Source organism: Agelaius phoeniceus, chromosome 7 (genome assembly GCF_051311805.1).
Source record: "Agelaius phoeniceus isolate bAgePho1 chromosome 7, bAgePho1.hap1, whole genome shotgun sequence".
Lineage (NCBI taxonomy): Eukaryota > Metazoa > Chordata > Aves > Passeriformes > Icteridae > Agelaius > Agelaius phoeniceus.
Genome location: NC_135271.1, coordinates 38,691,569 through 38,711,019, shown reverse-complemented (window position 1 = coordinate 38,711,019; position 19,451 = coordinate 38,691,569). Strand labels below are relative to the sequence as shown.

Below are 19,451 nucleotides of genomic sequence, written 5' to 3'. Positions count from 1 at the left end.
TTTTTTTTAAAAAAAAAATCAGCTTTCCATATTGAAATAGTTTAGATGTATGTAGATCTTTGCTTCCTTAACAGCAGGAACATGCTGAAGGGGGAGGCCCCTGGCACAGCTATATTCAGAGGTACTACCACCACCCTCTCAGCTACTTTTCAGCCCCCTCTGCTGGCATGGCATTAGTCAGATCTGAGAGGAACACACCAGTGCTCATTTAAGCATCCTTGTACCGAGCTTCATCACCTGCTCTGGAGTGCCCTGTGCAGGGGATGGAGCTGAGACTGTGAGTGATCAAGCTTTGAGGCTGGTTTCATGTGAATACTTACCCAGACATCAATATGGCTACTGGTACCTCTGATCTGCAAAGAACAGGCCCTGAACTCAGACCTTCCACTTCCTGGATAAATGCTTTACCTGCCCTAGTAGATCACAGAAATGTCTTTTAGAGAGAACAGGTACAGCTCCAGTTGTCAAGACTCAGTCTGATTGGCATCCTTTAGAGAGGTTTGAGGACTACCTCTTGAACTGAGCCTCTCTGGGGAACTGAATAAAGCAACATAAAGCTTTTAGTTCCTGATTGAGCTGAGATATGAAAGAGTGCCAAGCTGCTCAGCCCTGTTGAACTGGTGCAGATCTAGGCACACAGAGAGGCTCTATACAGCAGAATATTGCTCCTGTATAAACAGGAAACGTGGTTTGGGAATCTAGGCGTGATGCAAGGTCAGACACAGCTCACTGGGGTTTTTCCACTATCTCAGTTTTAGACTTAGGAGCTCAAATTCTGCTCTAACCACTTATTTTTTGGACTTGGCTTGTAGCCAATAAAATAAATTCTGGTTAAGACCCCATGTATTTCATGCCAGTTGTACTGATCTACCTTATTCTCTGTTTTACCCTCCCCCCATCTGTAATGTTTTCCTTTGTATCTCTTGCAATGCAGATGTGTAGGAACGATTGTGAATGATTCATGGATTTGTTTGGCCCGATTGCCCACAGATTAAATAATTTCATACAATGCTCCCATTAGCATTACAGGCATCTTCTGAACAGGAACTGAGTTATCTGGGGTTGTGGAGGCACCATTGCTGTTAAATACTTGCAATCCCAATGAGCATCCCTTTCTGCCAGGTCTCTTTAGGAGATGCAGAAACAGGAAAAAACAATACTTTTCTTTCTAGGAAAAATTCCATTTTGATGCATCTTTTGCAGTTGAATGTTCAGGCAGCTGAATGTTCAGGCTGCTCCTAAGAGCAAAACAACAGTAGAGTTTCTCCCTCTAACTTTTGAAAAAGATCAGTGGGGTGCACATAAAACTGAGAATTTCACATTTTTATGATCACTTCTACTTCACATTTCACTCTGTTCAAGAATGAAAAGTATACACTAAATTAGTACAAAAGTATTTTACCTAGAATTGGTCTGGCCAAAGTAGTAATATTCAAAATTGTGTGAAATATTAACAAGTGTGGAAAAAAAACATACACAAACATTTTGCACTGAAAAATAAAGACTCAAATGCTGAAAATGAGACTTATTCTCCAGGACTAAAATTAATGCGATTTGACTTATGAATTTTGTGTGGTACAATTGCTTTGAGACCTGGAAAGTGAGACTGGTAAATCAGCTCTTTGTGTGCTTTGTAGCCATCATCATATTATGGATATGTGGTGGAATGAAACAATGAGTAATTTACTTGTCTTAATTCCACAGCAGTTAAGTCAATAACAAAAAAAAAAGTATCCTCAGACATTTTCAAAGCAGTTTGATTATTTTTCTGTTCATTAAACCCATGCTGCAGTCCACAATTAATTAAAAAAATCAGAAAAAAATGTAAGAAGAAAAAAAAAATCAGAAAAAATAAGTCCTCCCTTCAAAAAAAGCAGAACCCAAATGCTTATTATCAGAAACAGAGATATTACTTGGTGCCTAAGGGATCAATACAGTTTCCTCACATTTGACCAGTAAAACAGAACAAATATTTTTCTAGTCTTTTCTTAGGTAAGCTGCTTTCTCCTAGATAAATTTTTACTGCTGGCTCCTGTACACAGGGAAAGGAAATTATCTTCTTGGAATGCAAGTGCTCTGTCAGTGCAAAAGGCTGCAGTGGGCAGTTGCAGCAACAGGATTAATGACTTGCTGGCAAGAGAAGCTTTGAGCCAAGGTGGGATATGGACACAATCACAATTTACATTTTCTGACACCTTTGCTGGGGCTTTCTACTCAGGAAAAAAAAATTGATTGGGGGGCGTCTAAATTTAGTGAAACCTTCATACTGTTCATATTTGATCAGACTAGAAAAGACAACTGGCAAAATCTCACCCTTCCAGGGTGCAGACCTCAAAGGAAGAGCCAAAGACAAGTGCAGATCTGCCACCTCCTGTTTCTAGTGTGGACAATACAACGACGGAAATAATTAGCTAATCTTTCATTTAAATAAAGCCTTTTGGGGGAAAGGCTAAAAATAAACACTGATTCATTCCTTGTCAGGGAAGTTTCTTCTGTCAATTATCACATTGTTACTGCTGTTTTTAATCTAGTCAGATGGTGAGATTGGCAATCCTTTCTGCAGGGGCTTCTGGGTGTTATTTTGTGGAGAATCTTACTTGAAGGACTGATTACTGCTTTTATGGGAGCCAGTGGGAGTTTGGCCACAGTCCTTCATGCATGTTAATTTGAGGGACTTCCAAATGTTAGCTAATGATCTCAGAGTTCTTTTTATGAAATATGTGTGGGTTTGGTTTGGGGTTTGGGTTTTGTTGTTGGGTTGTTGGTGTTTTTTTTAATCCCTAGGAGAACACAATTAAGGCTGGAAGAAAGTGCTGCACTGTAGCTCTGGACTGGCCTCGCCTCTTAATAACACCTGAGTTCTAGAATAAAAAAGTTCAGAAGTGCACATCACTACTATAGTCAGATACAATATACATAATATATTAAAATCAAATGTATTTGCATTATTTATATACTCCACACCATATGCTTTGCATTGCTATGGACCCGGTCTATCTGTCGGCCTTCACTTGCAGCTACCTAAGTAACTCTTTTTTTAGGAACAATGCTTAGGGGAAAGCTTTAGCCTCCGCCTCAAAGCAGGGAAATATGTCAGCATGGAAAATAGATGCACGTGTGGGTGGGGGAGTTTCATTCCTGTTTTCTGAAGCCTTATGTAGCTGTAAACGAGAAACAGGCAAAAAAGCGAGCCGGTGGCAGCCCAACGGAAAGCCAAGGACACAAGTCCAAGCAAGCGCTGGGGCTGCGGCTCACTGAGAAGCGTGCAAAGGGATCTTTGGCTAAACGCTGACTTGAAAGGGCTTGAAACGGAGCACACCAACAAACACCGCTCTCCGTCCTCCCCCTTCCCACAGCCACTACCACAGAAAAAACCCCCAAAAGTTATAGAGATGTTTGCTTCTGGCTGCGTTCAGGCCAGAAACGAGATTTTGCACTTTCCCCATGACTAACAGGGCAGTTAAGGACTAGGAGACGTTTTCCGCCCGCAAGGAACGCAGCCCGCAGCACCCCGCGCATCCTCGGCTCAGCCTCCCCGCCGCAGGGACAGGGACGGGACCCGCACCCGCCCGCTCGGCCCTGAGCGCGTCCCCACCCGCGGCGCGGGCGGCCCCGAGCAGCCCCGGCGGCGCCGCGCAGGCTCCGGGCAGCGGCCGCGCCTCCGCCAGCCCCGGGCTCGCCAGCGGCAGGGGAGGGGAGGGTAAGGCCGGGGGAGGGCGGGGGCGCCCGGCTGCTGCCCCCGGGAGGCGGGGGGCGCTGCCGCGGGCTCCCGGCCGTAGGGGACGGGCGCGCCGCTGCCGCCCGCGGATCAGCGCTGCCCCGCCGGGCTCAGTGCCTGGGGCGGGCCCGAGAGGCGGCAGCGGGCGCGGCCGGGCTTGGTGCACCCCTGCCGCCCCGGCCGGCTCAGAGGCTGTTTTTCCTTTTTTTTCTTTTCCTTGGCCCCCTCTCGGTGGGGACAAGCCCAGCCGTGGTGGGGATCAGAGGCCTGAGGGGGCACCTGCAGCAGCCAGAGCCGGCCCGGGCCCGCCGAGGAGCAGCGCCCGGGCCGCAGGGGGAGAAGGGCGCTGAGGAAAGGCGCTGAGGGCACTGAGCAGCGCTCATGCACGCCCAGCAGCCCGGGGAACACCGGCACAGCCTGGCCGGGCACACCGCGGCACTGCTGGGCGGCGGGGCTGTGGGCAGCTGTGCACAAAGTCGCTTTCACTCAAAGGTACGAAAAGAAAGAAAGCGCATGAAAGGAAGGAAGCGCCCTCAGCGCTCAGCAGCCAGGAGACCGCTGGGGACAGGGACCTGCCGCTTCCGCGATGCTGCGCAGGAGGTCTGTGGTAGGAATTGCCAGAGCTCTTGCTGCCTGCTTCCAGTTTAGGAGATTCACCACCCTCTTTTTGCTCATTCCCTTTTCCACAGTCAAAGAGCATAAAGCACAAAATGCCTTCTATCGAGCAAAAGACAAACAAAGAAATGCAACCATCCAAAACCCAAGCCAAAGTGCATCTGGCTTGGGATGAATACTGGATCATGTCAGCTGGGAGTGAGAATTTTTCAGAAGGCTGGACTCCAGTCCAAAACGGACCCTGTCATTTGGAGTCTGAATATGAAAACAGCTTGCAAAACATTTTTTCAGGCTTCTGACAAAAGAGTTGGTCCTTCTTTTGCTCTGGTATCTAGGCTACATTGTGCAGGCTCATGCATATCACTGGTTTTATTCACATGAGTAATTCCATTTGAATTTGGAGCGACAACGTGTATGTGTAAAGTTACTCATATGCTTTCTGTCTCTTTTATATATTGAAATGATGTGGGTTTCGTTTTTTTCCATTTGATGGTGCAGCCCAATAACTGTTGGCATCAAGGTTATAGTGAACCATCACAGTTATTATTACTCTTTGTCAGCTGACACCTTTGTTTTCCTTGCCAGACTAAAATGCAGCTATTCCTCTCTTTGCAATCTATTTCATTTATGCAATTATATCATGTTTTTATGCAACCATCTTTCACCTGATGGTGTAAATTCATCTCCCCATAAAAGATCTTTTTGTACTCAGCTTTTTCTCCAGTCATGACTGACAGTCATTCCAGTTGTGCCGTCTGAGTTTTTCTCACACAAGTCTCTCATGACTTCTCCCATACAGAATAATCTAAACTCATACTGATTCTAACAGGATATCTGAATGTTTTAGTATCTGCCAGCTGGAACTTTTTATTTTTCTGATTGCCAAATGCCCTTTCTTTCCTCCTTCATATTTCTTTAAACTACAGCTTCTGCTATTCTCATAACCTTGTATGTCTTCTCTATCTCATTGCTGCATTTTTGTCTAAGGGCAAAATGTCACAGGGACAAGAAAAACACAATGTCTATCTTCCATGAAGTGTGGCATTAAGTTGTAAGTGTGACTGAGTGTTTTATTAGATGCTTCTTTTCCTCAGTCAGGGGATATAAAGAACAACCAAGTAAAATTCAATGCTGACTTTTTGGTTTTAATGGAAGATAACAGTTTTTCACTGAAGACTCTCAGCTGTCAGGCATATACTCTAGTACCTTAATTCATGCCTGAGGAGAGTAGTCAGGCTGAGCAGCCACTGACTCCTTTGTCAACCACAGTCTTTCTTCCTAAGCTAGAAAATTTTGTGAATTAGTGTGAGTAGAGTCTCCCTTAGGAAATAAAGTATTTTGAAGTTACTTCAGCAGCAGGTCACAAGCTGTCAAGAAGATGCATTCAGTCACACCTAAGGACAGATTTATTACATTCAGTCTCCAGGGGACCTGCCTACTGTACCTTGAAAGAATCCAGCCAGTTAGTTTTTGTGAAATCCCCAAATGATGCCTTCTAGGAACACTGAGAACTGCTATTTCTGGGGGAAGGGTGATGACCTGTGCATTGAAATGACCTGCTCCAGTGGTGACAGTACAAATTACTTCCAAGGAAAGGCTAAAAGGCCAAATACATCTTAAGACTGCCCTGAGAACGTGGTGGGAATTTCTCATTTCTTTTCTCATAAAGTCTGAGGACCAGGAACTGTATTTCCTCTCTCTGTCATACCTAGAAGATGCAGAATCACCTGTTTGTCTCGGGTAATTTCTGCAGAGCTTCCCTGCTGCAGCAGCACTTCAGAGTCAGGGTGTCCATTCCATTCTGCATTGTGCTGAGACCACAACAGAGACTGAGTTCTGCCCATGGGTGGAGTCACCAACAGGACCCTAAATAAGATTTAAAAAGCAGATTAGGTTTCTGAAGTAAATATCCTATTAAGGACCATAAATAAATAAAACCCATACACACACTGAATATGAGCATAAACTTTTGCTCAGACATGGTTGCTGCCCTGGATTTCTATATCCATAACATGCTATACTTGTGCCACCCATGGATGTGCATTTAGGGAAGCTCTTTGTCAGAAACTTCATTCAAAATTGAGATGCAGTTAAATAATTGATTGCAAATGTAAATTGTAATTAACAGATTACCTGGGGAGGTCTACTAATCAAAACTATATATTCTAATTTTTAGTTTATAAAGAAACCCCATTCTTTAAAAAAAAAAAAAGAAAACCAACAAACTATCAAATAACAACCAAACAAAAAATCCCCAGCAAATGAAATTTTAATTTACTAAGGAAACTAAGGTGGGAAAAATGTATTCACTTTCATCTTACCATAAAACATATTTAAATACAGTGGAAAAGGCAATTTCCTGATTCATATGCTAGAAGTGTATATAAAAATGTAACAACCCCAGAAATATTTAAAATACTGAATTTCTTTTTTCCAGATACTTCCTCCTCCACCATATTTGGGAAATATTTACTGTATTATTCTAAACCAAGTTTGTATTTTTCTGTGTGATAAATTTGTTTACTTAAAAATAAGAATTATACCTAGCATATAGAAAATACAACTGCATATATTTATATTTATTTAATAAGCTAATTTATTACTACTTAAGAATTCACTTTGTAACAGAAATGAAATAGTGTTACAAAACACTAACAACTAAAGGATTTTCATTCTTGGGTGAAAGCTTCTAGAAAAAAAAAAGACAATGTATTAATAATGTCAATTTGCAAATTTTAATTTTGCAATGATACACAAACATAAATTTATTATGAACTTCTAAAATTAAAGCTTTAATATTAATGTGATCTGAATTAAAGCAAAGCAATCTCTTGCCTGCAGAGCTGCAGAAACAGGCAGTGAGCTTTTCTCTGGGAGAGATTGATGATGTTCTCTCTGTTATGCAGTGAAGGTGCCAATGCCCTCGGTGCTATGGCACTGCTCTCTCCAGAAGGAGCAGTTACATACAGAGCCTTACAGCCTAGAGAAAATGTGATTATATGCTTTATAACATGTAATAGAACATGTTATAGAAACTGCAATATATGCTGTCTCAGAAGAGTTGCCCCCTTTAAAATACCTGTTCATGTCAAAAAGCATTTTGAAGCACTGAGATATAGCAGTGATCATGTTTACAAATAGTGCCCTAAAACTGTTAAAATTCAACTAAGAGTTATTCAAATAAAAGCTGTCCAGTTTTTCTGTCAGTTTTTAGTATGTCTGCTCTAAGCTTTATTCAGAAAACAGGGATATTACTGTTGTACTTGAAAGTACCTGTCTTTCTTCTGAACCCTGAAATCAGGATGGAGCTGTGTCTTCTGCTTTGATTTGTCATTTTACAAACCCTCCTTCTGTCCTTCAGCTTCTCCCTGTAAGGAGCAATACCTCTTTCTGTTCCCTTCCTTTTGTCTTGACTCCTGCACTGTAAGCTCAGTCATGTGGTAATTGCATGTTTTACAACACGTGGCAAAGCCAGGCCCTTATTTCAGTACAGAATGCTAATAATACAGAACTGTCACAGACACCCAACAGTCCCAGAGCCATTCACATTTTCAGGGTGAAGCTGAAGCTGAGCATCTCTGAAAATTACTTCCTGTATTTTGAAAAAAAACGAAGCCAAAACAAAAAAACCTCACCACAGAAACAGTTCAGGTTATCTTGAGTTTAGTAAAAAATAAAATAGCAAACCAGAGGATACTAAATTTATCACACACAGTGAAGCATTGCAAGTAAACATGATATACTGAAAAAAAGCCTTTTTCTCTATTCTAAACAAGTTGGGTTTGTTTCTAAAACTTCGTAAGGGCCTTGCAAGTCACCAGAGTTTCCTCATTCATGCAGGCAGTCCCGTTAGAACAAGACTTACAATAAAACCACCTCCAGAGCCAAGGTTTCTGGGATAAGTACAAATGGGAAGATCTGTTATTATTTTTGAAAAGCAGTAAAACATCAAGTTGCCTAGTGAGAAAATGCAGTGTTCTGCCTGGAAAGGCTCAAGGCTTGAGTTCAGAAAACTGGGTCATTAACAAAAAAGCCCCAAAACAGAACAAGATTTCCTACTTGGGCCCCTCCCCATACTAGTGGTTTCATATCTCATTATATTCCAAAAAGCTTGATCATTTTAAAAATGAAACTTTTCTGAGTGTATTGAAAACAGATGGAAATGAATCAAGGGGTTGAGACAGAAAAATGCTTTACTGAAGATCTATTTAAGCAATACTTTAAATAAATAAATCATTTGTCTGAGAAACCACATCTATCAGAAATATAAATAATTATATAATGAACATATAAACTACATTTCCTGAAGTAATTCCTGTCTTGCTACATTTCCTGAATTATTTGTATTATGAAACAGTAGTGGGGCGCCATTAATTGATACACACTCAGTGCTATAGTTACTGCACTAATTGCAGCTCTCCAGGCCCTCCACTCAGCTCCTCCAGCCCTTTAACAATTGGGATTGATTGCACAGAAGCTATTTTTAGAATGGAATGGCAGAAGACTTTGGAGAGCAGCAGACATTTTTGTGTGTGCTACAGCTGTTTTGGGGAAAAAAAAAAGTTGAATAAAAATGTTCAGAGTTGTCTTTTTGGATTTTTTTTCCTGAAGTCAGAGCTTCCTATTGGATAACTGATATTGTATCAAGTTGAAACTGAGGTCAGTGGTGCGGGACACAGAGGACAAGGCTCAGTGGTGCTGTTCTCAGAAGAGGAGCAACTTTTCTTTGGAAATGGGACTGCTCAGGTTGACAGTAGATGAACTCTGATGGGTTGGGTTCTGTAGACAGGCAATCAAGGACAGGACAAACTTGATAGGGAGTCAAGTTTGCAGTTTAAAATACCAATGATGAAAAGCAAGATTTATGATTAACTTGGTGGGTTTTTTTCCCCAGCTCTGAAGTGGAGCAGTTAACTGATTGTTCAGGATTGTAGGTCTGCTTCCAAGAATGCTTCAGCTGAGAGTAAATAGCCAAGATTCACAAGGGCCAGCCCATGCTGAAAAGGTGTGACTGAGAGGTGACACCCATTCAGTTCATCACTGCTTGGCCTTTTGTTATCCCATCCTGCTCACCTGCCTTGCAAGAGTTCAGCTGGGCTAGATAAACAACTGGACAGGACTTCATTGCTGATCTGTTATATGAAATCAGGGCTGTCATCATCTCTGAATGTTTGTACAATAGGAGGCAAGGCTTGGAGGAAGAAAAACAAGGAGAAATATGTAGGAAGAAGAATAACCAGCTTTATAACTGAGAAAGAAACCACAAACAGCAAGGGGACAAGCCTGTTCTACCTATGTAAAGTATTAGTAACCTATCACCCTTTTCAGAGTTAATGATATCAGTAGCAGTAATACCTTGGCACTGTTACACTGCACTGCATCAGCAAATTTGAAGTGTTGTACTAAGGAAGTGACTGTCCCCATTTAGTTGTGGAAGAGAATGATTTGGCTGTGGTTGTTCAGAAGCTTGGCAGAGTTAGGGAGATAATCCCTGTTTCATGCCTTCAGCTGCTTTTCACTTTTCAATGGGATTCCAGAAAGCATTAGGGACTTACACACCTATAACGTGTCATTACTTCATATCTGCTAATTCCCCTGGACATGAGAAATGCACCCTTAGTAACTGCCACCCATCTTTGTATTCCTTCTGAGAAAACATACAAAGAATATGCTTCAGTTTCTACAGTCATAGCTTACAATACTGGTTTGCATGAAAAAAAATCCCCACAAAACTGAAGTAGTTAATCTTGCCCAAATATGCTGCAAGAGATTCTCCAGCATCTCTTTGTCACTGAATATATTCCAATCTTAAAAAGGGTAAATTTTAGCAATTAATTGACTGATAAATTAGGTACAATGATTTCATATTAATATGAAATATAACTAGCTTTTGTATCTAGCTTGTTTTACTATAATCTTTGTTCTTCCTCAAGTTTAAGTACAGCTTGCCCTGGATTTACACATTACTCTTAGGTAAATGACTCTTCCCTATTGATTTCCATCCTGGGTTCTCAATGCAGCTGGAATCTGGCTCCCACTGAAAAGTCTTGGAATTGGGAGACTGTCACTCCATTTGGTGACATGCCACCTCAGACACATTACCAACACAAATTCCAAAATCTGGTCTAATGCTAGGGGCTTTTTGGGTGTGCTTTGTAAAATAATCTATGTTAAAATAAGCCACTGTTTTGAAGAGGGTTAATAGAAGAATGTTTTCCTGGTAGTTACGTCTTCACAGAACACAGTGACATCTTGTGGCATGGGAAGGGCTGGTGTCATTTTTTTCCAGATGCATCCTCATTTCAGCAGGTTTACAGATAAAAGTCTAAACAAATTCTGGACAACTGCTAATGCATTACTTCCATCTGTAATATTCACTCTTTCCAAAGTTTTTTTTAGTACAGGTTTGTCTAAAGTACTCTTTTAGTTGTGAAAAAAGACCAAGCCCTGGTATTGTAAATGTAGCGTGTTGGAGCTTCACCGATTTCAGTTTATTGATATTCCTTGGAAAACTTTCAGCTCCAGGAATGTTCCTGTCCCAGCCTCACTGGTACAAGAATCTGAGTCAGAATTTCAGGTGCTTTACTCAAGTTAGTGTACTATCACAGATGGACAAAGCTGTCCACTGTTGCTTTTGAGGGGATTGAAAAGAAAACACAGTAACATTTTATCATAAGGTAGAGACTTTTCTTTTTTCCTTTTTTGTCTTTTTGCAGACCAAACAGGGTTTAGCCCCATCCCTGATATTTTGGGACCCTCCTGTGACATGTAGCCCTTTGCAAGCTGATCCTTGGATAAGATCCCGGTTATCAGCATGAAGGGAAGAGCTGCCTGCGGAGCGGCCGAGGCGCAGCAGCCGCGTCCCTGTGACCGGTACAAGCACGCCTGTGCCGTCTGCAGAGGCTTTGTTTATCTCTACGGAGGGCACGGCAGCACCACGCTGAGGGACTTCTGGAGATACCACACAGGTGAGCTGGCCCCTTCTCTTGAATGCCAGGGTTAAAGCCATTCCACATCAGTCAAAGTGAAGTTGAGGATGCTCTGTGCTTAACAGATTATCCTCATTTAAGGTCTTTCTGTCACAGGGCTGGATAAACTGCTTTTTGTTCATTGGGCAGATGGGGGGTGTTTGCTCCTCTTGCAAGTGTCCCACAAAGTTTTGATTTCAGTTCAGTTCCTTTTGTTTTTGGGGTATTTTTTCCTCAACCAAAAATACTGAGTCATTTAAAATATCCTGGTTCTAGCAAGGGATATCAATGAGCTTTCTTGACTCTCTAACACAGCAATAGTTTATGCCTATGAGAGTGCACAAAGGGAACACGTGAATACAATACCTTGTAGGTTTGTAGTATCAATGCACTATCAAATATAAGCCTTGGTATTTTTTTTACTTGATGTATAGTTTTGCCTGGTCAGTTGTTACTGGAATAAAACAGAATTGTACTGGGGTTCATGCTCATGGAATTGTCCAAATTTGACGTAGGTAACAATTAAAATACAATCAGTAACAATTATTGTATTTAAATGTAACTATTACTGTTATATTTAAATTTGCTAAATAGAAAAATTAATATATTTCATTTTTAACAGAGGAAAGATGACAAAATGCTTCATTTTACGCAGCACAGCCACATTCAAAGCCCACCTTTTCACCTTTTCCCTACTGTTAATGTGTTGAGTGCACCACTGTCTTAACCTCAGCTTTGGTTTATAGTGAAAAATGAATGGGAAATGTTGGATTGCTCAAGAGATGGTCCAGAAGAACTGGAAGAACATTCAATGGTGGCTTATAAGGTACTAGACCAGGATTATATTGTCCATATCCTGACATTTTATTTCCTCCTATACAGTGCAATAAAACGCCATAGGTATTATGTACTGAAATACTATGCCCAGAAAGCATTTTTGTGTTGATGCAGTTCTGGATGTAGCTATACCTATGTTTGGAAATCTTTCTGAACAGAGTGGAAGTAATTCAGCTCTGCAGCAGCCCCCTGGTTTCCTCAGTCAGTGCTCAATAAGTAGCAGTAATACCAGATAAAGACCCTGGCAGCACTTTCTCTGACTTATCTGTGCAGTTGTAACAGTTGCTCTGAATTCATTTGCATGATCAGCCACGGCACAAAAACATTCACTACAGAACTCGCGTAGAAGAGGGACGGGGGAGTAAAGCACAGTAAGAATTACAGCCCTGCCTGTGAGGGGAAGACAGAATTTAGGATATCAAGAGCTTCCACACAAGGAAACATTTCTCTAAACATGCATAATCCAATATACCTGAGCAGTGCCTCAAGAGAGCTTCAGATTCCCAGCCTTGAAGCTGCCCCAGGCTGACAAGAAACGAGCAGTTCTGAAATACTGTTCCCATTAAACAGCACAATGTTCTTCAGGGCTTCACCCTGGGAGAGAATAAAGAGAGAATAATTAAAAATTGGTGGCTTTTTGGGATTGTTAAAAGATCATCATATTGTTAACTAAATTTTGCCGATAGCAACCTTTGCATTTAAGAATTGTTTTTAAAATTATTTGCATGCTATGTGCCTTCCTGTAAGTGACAAATATTTGTCTATTTTGCAGGGCAGCCTGTATATTTTTGGTGGGATGGTGGATTCTGCTTTCACACAAGCAAAAACTCCTCTCTGGATATATGACATTGGTATGATACACAATACCCAGTATTTTCCATGGGATATTCCATAGGCAGTAATAAATAATGAGAACCAAACTGTTTTCTGCTGCTTGTAACAGAGCCTTCATTAAGCTTTACAACAAGTAATGAGTGTAAAACTGTGTCCATATTTTCCTCTCCAAATTAGGCTGTTCAGCTATCAGAGATGCAGGTCTTACTTCAATTAGAGAGGATTATATGGGAAAATTGTATGTATTTTAAAGTCTCAGAATTTCCATTCCTCCCTCACTCCTTTTTACATTTACTATTTGATCATAAGACCTGATAATTCATGTATTATTTAATTTTTATTTTTAATGCCACATATATTTTAAAACCAAGCTTTCTTGGCTTCTACTTTCTTATGAAAGAAAGTAGATCAGTAAAATATATCTCATTTGTACTTTTACTGAAGAAACACATAAGCTAGAGCAAGAGAAATCAAAAATTAAATAAGGTGGGAAATTAACATCAACATTTTATAACATGTATTTTTTTTTCTCCTAAGAACAAAAATTTGGGATCTCTTAAGTGTGTATTCTAATAAATACAGTGCAGTATTTGAATTTAATAGAAATGTCATACACCATGGATTCGCCCTTTGGAAATCCTGTGTACAGTAATAGCTGTTATTTTGATGTCAGACTGGGAGGGGAGAGAGAGAGGCTCATTTCTTTTTGAGCTGGTAAATCTTGTGTCCAGACCAAGATTTAAGTTTCCTGTCTTCTTTTGCTACTTCACTATGTAACTTTAAGTCAATGGGGTTTTTTTCAACCCTTCCTTTGTGTTTTACACCAGTTGTCTGAGATAACCTGCTGGAAGAAAGAAAAGCCTCAGAATATATTTTAAAGGATAAAGCATCTTATTACTCACAGTACTTACCAGTGGAAATTGGAAATGAGTTATTCAACATTGGTTGTGTGTCTAGCTGTTTCATAGTTATTATTTAAAATCTTTTGGCAAGAATAGCTTTAAGTAATGCAAGCCTGCACTGATTCCTCATTGTATCTCTGTGCTGTGTTATCTGATATTTCCTCTCCTTCACGGTGATCGCAGATCTGTGATTGCTGGCTGTTATTTGAGGGCTATTTAAGGGACCTTTGAAAAAGAACAAGAAAGAATAAGTGTGCCATAATAAGGTGTGTGTGTGGTAAGCAAAAGGAGTCATACATCCATAGGGAAATCTGGGATTCCTACAAGTTCACAAAATGATGAAAATCACAGGTTACTTCTGCATTATGAAATTCAGCTTTAGGAAACGGGAATACAGTGTGGCACCTATGTGATTCTGTATCAGATAAGGACAGAGGAAAACTGTTCAAACTGTGTCTCCTGAAGTCTGTCAGTGCTGCTGTCCTAGCAGGATTTCTTCAGCCTTGTCAAGTAGAAAACACCAGGACGAGACTTCCTTGAAAATGAGCTGTGCAATTTGAGCAGTTACTGTGGGAGGAGTGTCCTCTTGTGGTGCGGGATCTAAACTGCGCTTTATTAACTCAATCCCCAGATTCCGCAAGATGGACAGAGAGCTGCAACGAACCAGCAGAGACGGAGGTAAGGAGCCAGGAAGTGGGGAATGTGTGAATCAAATGCCTGTTGCTTTGTTGATTAAACAGATTGCTTTGAAATATGTTCCCCCAAACAGTTCCAATCTCATCTCTTCAGAGACATGTGGCTGTACTTTATTTCTTTGCACTTTCAATAACTTAAGGCTTTTTCCTTCTTCAAAACAGTGTTTAAAAATACTGCTCTTAAATTTTAAGTCCTATATAAGAAGTTAAGTCCTCTCCTCTGCTGCTGCTTCTGTTTTTCTGAAATCCTTATCAAGAAAACTAATTTTAAATGGAATATTGCAACCATACGTGAAGCCTGTGCTTTTAAAAGTAGGGTTGTGAAAACAGATTGGCAGCCACGCTAATACGTTTTGGAACGTGAAGTGCTGCAGCATTTTTCAATTCTTCAGTGTGAACACGTGGACTCACCAAGTTACTGCCACTTCTAATTGAAACCTGAGTAGAAGCATTTGTGGCTTGGTCTTTTGAGATTGATTTTGTATCACTACACATTAGGAATCACTCATTTCTTGCTACTGAAACTTCATCATCACAATGCTTCTATACCTTGGAAATTGCACCCAGAATTATTTTTTTTTTAAGATGTGACACAGTTGCCACTCTGGTTACTTTTGCTTGATGGAGGAGTCAAGAGAAATTTTGGGACTGCAGGGTTATTTGTGGGGAAAAATAAAGGTGAATTTCCAAGACAGATATTGCTGCTGATATGACTTTATAGGCTTTTATTTTTGAACTGTTCTAGAGCTCTGCACCAGCTAACAGAAAAGGTCACAGTGCAGTCGTGTACCATTCCAGCATGTACATCTATGGGGGATACTTTGGCATCAAAGGCATTTCTCAGGAGTTTTGGGAATTCCATTTTGGTAAGTTAAAAAAGCAGGATAAGGTTTTGATCCAGTGTAAAACAACAGCTGCAGCAGGAGAGCTTGCTCTGCTAAGAAAATTCTTGTCAGTAGAAATCCTGTAAGTTAGTTTTGGCTTCTCTTTGACAACATTTAGTAATAAATTGTGTCAAATTCAATTAATTTCTGGCTGAAATTAATTAGACTATTACACTGGAATACATTTTGCAGTATTTGCCAGTTTTACAGCTCAAAATCAGGGAGAATGTTTGTTTACTACCCACTAAAATTGTTCAAGCATTACTAAAAACTTTCAGACCGAGCAAGGACCCTGATTTCAGCCTATTAATGTCATCTTTTGATCTCAAATCTCCAGCTGACCATGGGGAGTCAAACCTGACAGGAGATAGTTTATTAGCATATTCATTACCAGTCTGATTACTGCAAATGAGATGATTCCCAGAGATTTCCTAAATGCATAACTTGTTATCTGATGGCCATTCTGCCACTATTTTGAAATAAATGATGAGTTTATCTCATCCTTCCTTCCCTCACTGGGAGAATAAGCATAGACATTAATGAATTAATGTTTTTGTTGACTGATTTTTTCTCTCTAACAGCCAGGAAAGTATCTTTCTGTATCAGAGTCAATGAACTGACAAAGCTGTAGGAAAAACTGCTCTGTAAATAAAATTTCCATGGCATCTGTCACAGAGCATCTGACATTTTCATTAAAAGTTTATTTCAAAACTGATTCTTTTAAATGCACTTTTTCAGTGTCAGAATTTAATATGTTAACTCATAATAAACTTAGAGCAGAAACCCTTATTCTCCAACTGAATAGCTACCTCCTCCAGGAAGCAAATCCTTTCTCAAAAAGGGTAAATTTGATCCATCTATAAATCAGTGGTTGTGTTTCAGATACAAGGAAGTGGTTGTGTGTCTCCAGCCCCTGTCACAGCAGCGGTCCCGGAGCGCGGCACGGCCACTCGGCAGTGGTTTATCACACAGCCATGTACCTCTTTGGGGGGCTGCTGGGGCTCACTGAACAGAGGGACTTGTGGAGGTGGGACTTTGGAAGCAGCAGCTGGTCCAGCATCAGAACAAGGTAAACTGTTCTATTTGTTACACTAAAGGAGCAGAGAAAGAGAATTCGTCTTACTCTGATTCTCCGTGCGGGTGGAGGGGGAGCCGATGCCCTGTTGGTAATTGCAGGGATTGTTCAGATCAGGATGCAGTGCTGCTGCCATGCCTGGGGCTCCAGTTGGCTTTGCTCGGGAGAGCTGTTGGCAAGGCGTTGATGCAGCTGTCAGCAGTGTAATTTTGATGTCCCAATGCAGCTGTTCAGCAGTCATCCTTCTGAGTCAAAAGGAAAACAGAAGCTAAAATCAGTGCTAAGTTTCTTTTTGGTCTCCCCTTAACTGCTGGTTTCTCTTACCTTCAGCCAAGGACCTCCTCCGATGGTAGGTCACGCTTCAATAGTCTGCAAAGACTCTATGCTGATTTTTGGTGGAGGGATTTCAAATTCCAGCCCTTATGATGACCTCTGGAAGTATCATTTCCATACGCAGACATGGAAGAAGCTTAGTAGTACTACAAAGGGAAACTTTTCTCCTAAAATGTATCACTGCATCTTAGGAATTGGTGTGGATTTCCAAACTACCTCAGATTTCACTGACGCATTCCCCAGCCACTGCAAGAGTGAGCAGAGGGACCATCCCCAGCTGGTGCCCATCCTGAGGCATTCGGGCTTTTGCAGCTTCTTCTGCCCACAGCCCACAGAGCGGAGCAACACCATCGAAATGAAAACCTTCAGCCTGCCCCTGGAGCCAGCAGAATTCCCTGCCTCCCAGGCCACTTCAGAGACAGGACTAGGCCCAAAGAGAGACAGGAGCTGTTTGTCCAAGGACAAGTCTCTCCCTCTGTTGGCCTGTTCAGGAGAGGCTTTTGCTGCTGCTCAGGCTGTGGGTAAAGAGGAGAGACCTGACTGGGGGTGTGTGGCCACCGGGGGTGGGATCAGCAGGACCAACACACTGCTGCTCATCGGGGGCAAACCTTTGTCCAGCTTCTCTGAGATCTCCTTCAGGCAAATGGAGTTTGATTGCTTGTGATTGCTTTGCTTGCAAAGTGAAGGAATAAATTTCCACCACCGTGGCAGTAGGTGGAAAACCAACTGCTTGCAACTGTCTTCAGCTTCCTATCAGCACGCTGGGGAAAAAAATAATTAAACCTTCTCATACTTGCTGTGAACAGATTTTTTACAATGTTAACAAAACCTGACATATATTTAAGTCACAACTTGCATGTAAGTTGTGATTTCTGAGAGGAGCTTGTTGGAATGCTGCTCTTTTTGTTACTTTTCTCCTGGTCACTTCATACCATTTCAAATTGGCAATGGCTGAGGCTGCCTTCAGAATCAGAACTGCAGTAACCCATGCTGGCTCCACAAGATGCCATTTCAGGGACAAAGCTTGCTCATTTTGCATGGCATAAGAGAGAAACACAGTCACATTTGAGGGGTTCAATTAGTCTTAACATGAATGTTCTCTAAGATTTTAAAGATTTTATATTCTTGAGTGTCCTTTGTACAATATATTGGCAACATGAGATGGCCTATGACAACAGAACCCAACAGACAAATCAGCAACTGAATTCTAGAAGATATTCAAGGATTGTATATAACCTTGAGGAAGTGAAACAATGAGTGCCCCCTGGAAATCATCAGCAAGGACCAGAGGAAGGGCATTATACCTGTGAGAACAAAGGATGTGCCAAATGAGTGTTGGTTTTAATGGCTGAACACAGAATCAAAAGGGCTTGATTTCCCACAGTGGGGTGGGGAGGGAACAGAAAGAGGAGGGCTTGACAGAGTGGCACAAAGCATGGGCTGTTTCCACTGGTAACTCATGTTTAAGCCCTAAAGAGATTTCTGCTTTTCCAACTCCATCTCTCTTTTATCACCCTACGTTGCACTTGTTACACATTTCCTCTCTGTAGTAGTAAGTTCTGAGTTCATATATGGTTTTTCTTTGCTGAAAAGAAAAAGTGCTTGTTTTGCAAGGTAATATTGTCCAGCATTCAAAGCATTTATTTCCATAGAAGTTACTAAATACCGGCCTTCTGACAGAACAGCAGCTGTCTGTAAGAGCTGCTGGTATCTGAAATTACCTGAAAGTGTAAGTTTATACTTCCAAATATTTGACAAGTTCACTTTCCAAAAGATTCATAGGAATAACGACTTTGAAGTAATTTACAGATTTCAAGAATATTTACAGATACTTTCATCATCTCTTCACAAGTAACTGTCACATGAATTCAGTAGGAAAATTATAGGTGGATGTGCAAAAGCTGCTTAAGAGTTATTTGGACCATCCATGACCCTTACCTGGAAACAGAGAGGACTGTACACTACCACATGAATAAAGCCTGCTCCATTTCCTATCACTGTGTGCTCATGTTCACCTTTGTGAGTCTAAAATATGTGTACTTTCTAACTGAACAAGGAACTTACCTTTCTGACCAAGGAACACGATTCTGCAAGCCCGTCATTTCCCTGCACTTCAGCCGGCTTCGAGGGCTGCCCAGGCTTTGAATTTCTCCTCCAAGAACAAGAATTTCCCAGTTTGAGGTTTGTTTGGAAGGGACATCAATACAGTGACTGAGCTGAGCATGTACTCAGCACTGCAGTCTTAAATCAGCAGCTTGTTTTCTTGGTGCTGACTGACATGTCTGTTTTGGCTTTATCCTGGGAGCTGCCGTAACATACAGCCTTTTATCTAGGATTGACAAGGGAAGGAAATTTAACTGGAAAGGGCAACAATAAACCAGTGATTTCTCCAAGTCACGCCAAGGCCTCCTGGCAGGTAGCGGTATCCTGGGGATGTGCAAGAGCCCCAGGAAAATGCCATCCAGCCTCTGCCATTCCTTTCTTCCTGCCCCCTCAAACTCTCTTCCCTTTGGCAGCCCCACGAAGGGTTTAACATTTACTCGGAGCCAACGCAGGCGGGACAGAAGCCAGCCCAAAGGCAATGGCTTGG

General features: G+C 41.4%; 1 protein-coding gene and 1 long non-coding RNA gene across 4 annotated transcripts; one reads left to right on the top strand and one right to left on the bottom strand.

The window, feature by feature from the left end:
• Window positions 1-3,511: 3,511 nt before the first annotated feature.
• On the top strand, window positions 3,512-18,858 carry LOC129122656 (leucine-zipper-like transcriptional regulator 1 homolog). 3 transcript variants are annotated; one of them, XM_077181629.1, is made up of 9 exons: window positions 3,512-3,700; window positions 4,211-4,318; window positions 11,050-11,301; window positions 12,048-12,127; window positions 12,911-12,989; window positions 14,506-14,552; window positions 15,315-15,435; window positions 16,336-16,522; window positions 16,859-18,858. In XM_077181629.1, the coding sequence occupies exons 3-9, from the start codon at window positions 11,148-11,150 to the stop codon at window positions 17,523-17,525; spliced, it is 1,335 nt and encodes a 444-aa protein (XP_077037744.1). In that variant the 5' UTR covers window positions 3,512-3,700; window positions 4,211-4,318; window positions 11,050-11,147; the 3' UTR covers window positions 17,526-18,858. The 3 variants fall into 3 exon arrangements, with proteins under 3 accessions (XP_077037744.1, XP_054492573.2, XP_077037743.1); XM_054636598.2 differs by lacking the exon at window positions 3,512-3,700 and having other exon boundaries at window positions 3,707-4,318; XM_077181628.1 differs by lacking the exon at window positions 3,512-3,700 and having other exon boundaries at window positions 3,707-4,325.
• LOC143694530 (uncharacterized) lies at window positions 5,972-14,459 on the bottom strand. Its single transcript, XR_013183091.1, has 3 exons — window positions 13,884-14,459; window positions 12,611-12,732; window positions 5,972-6,199 (listed from the first exon to the last, which is right to left on the bottom strand). It is a non-coding gene; the product is annotated as an uncharacterized LOC143694530 (long non-coding RNA).
• Window positions 18,859-19,451: the final 593 nt, after the last annotated feature.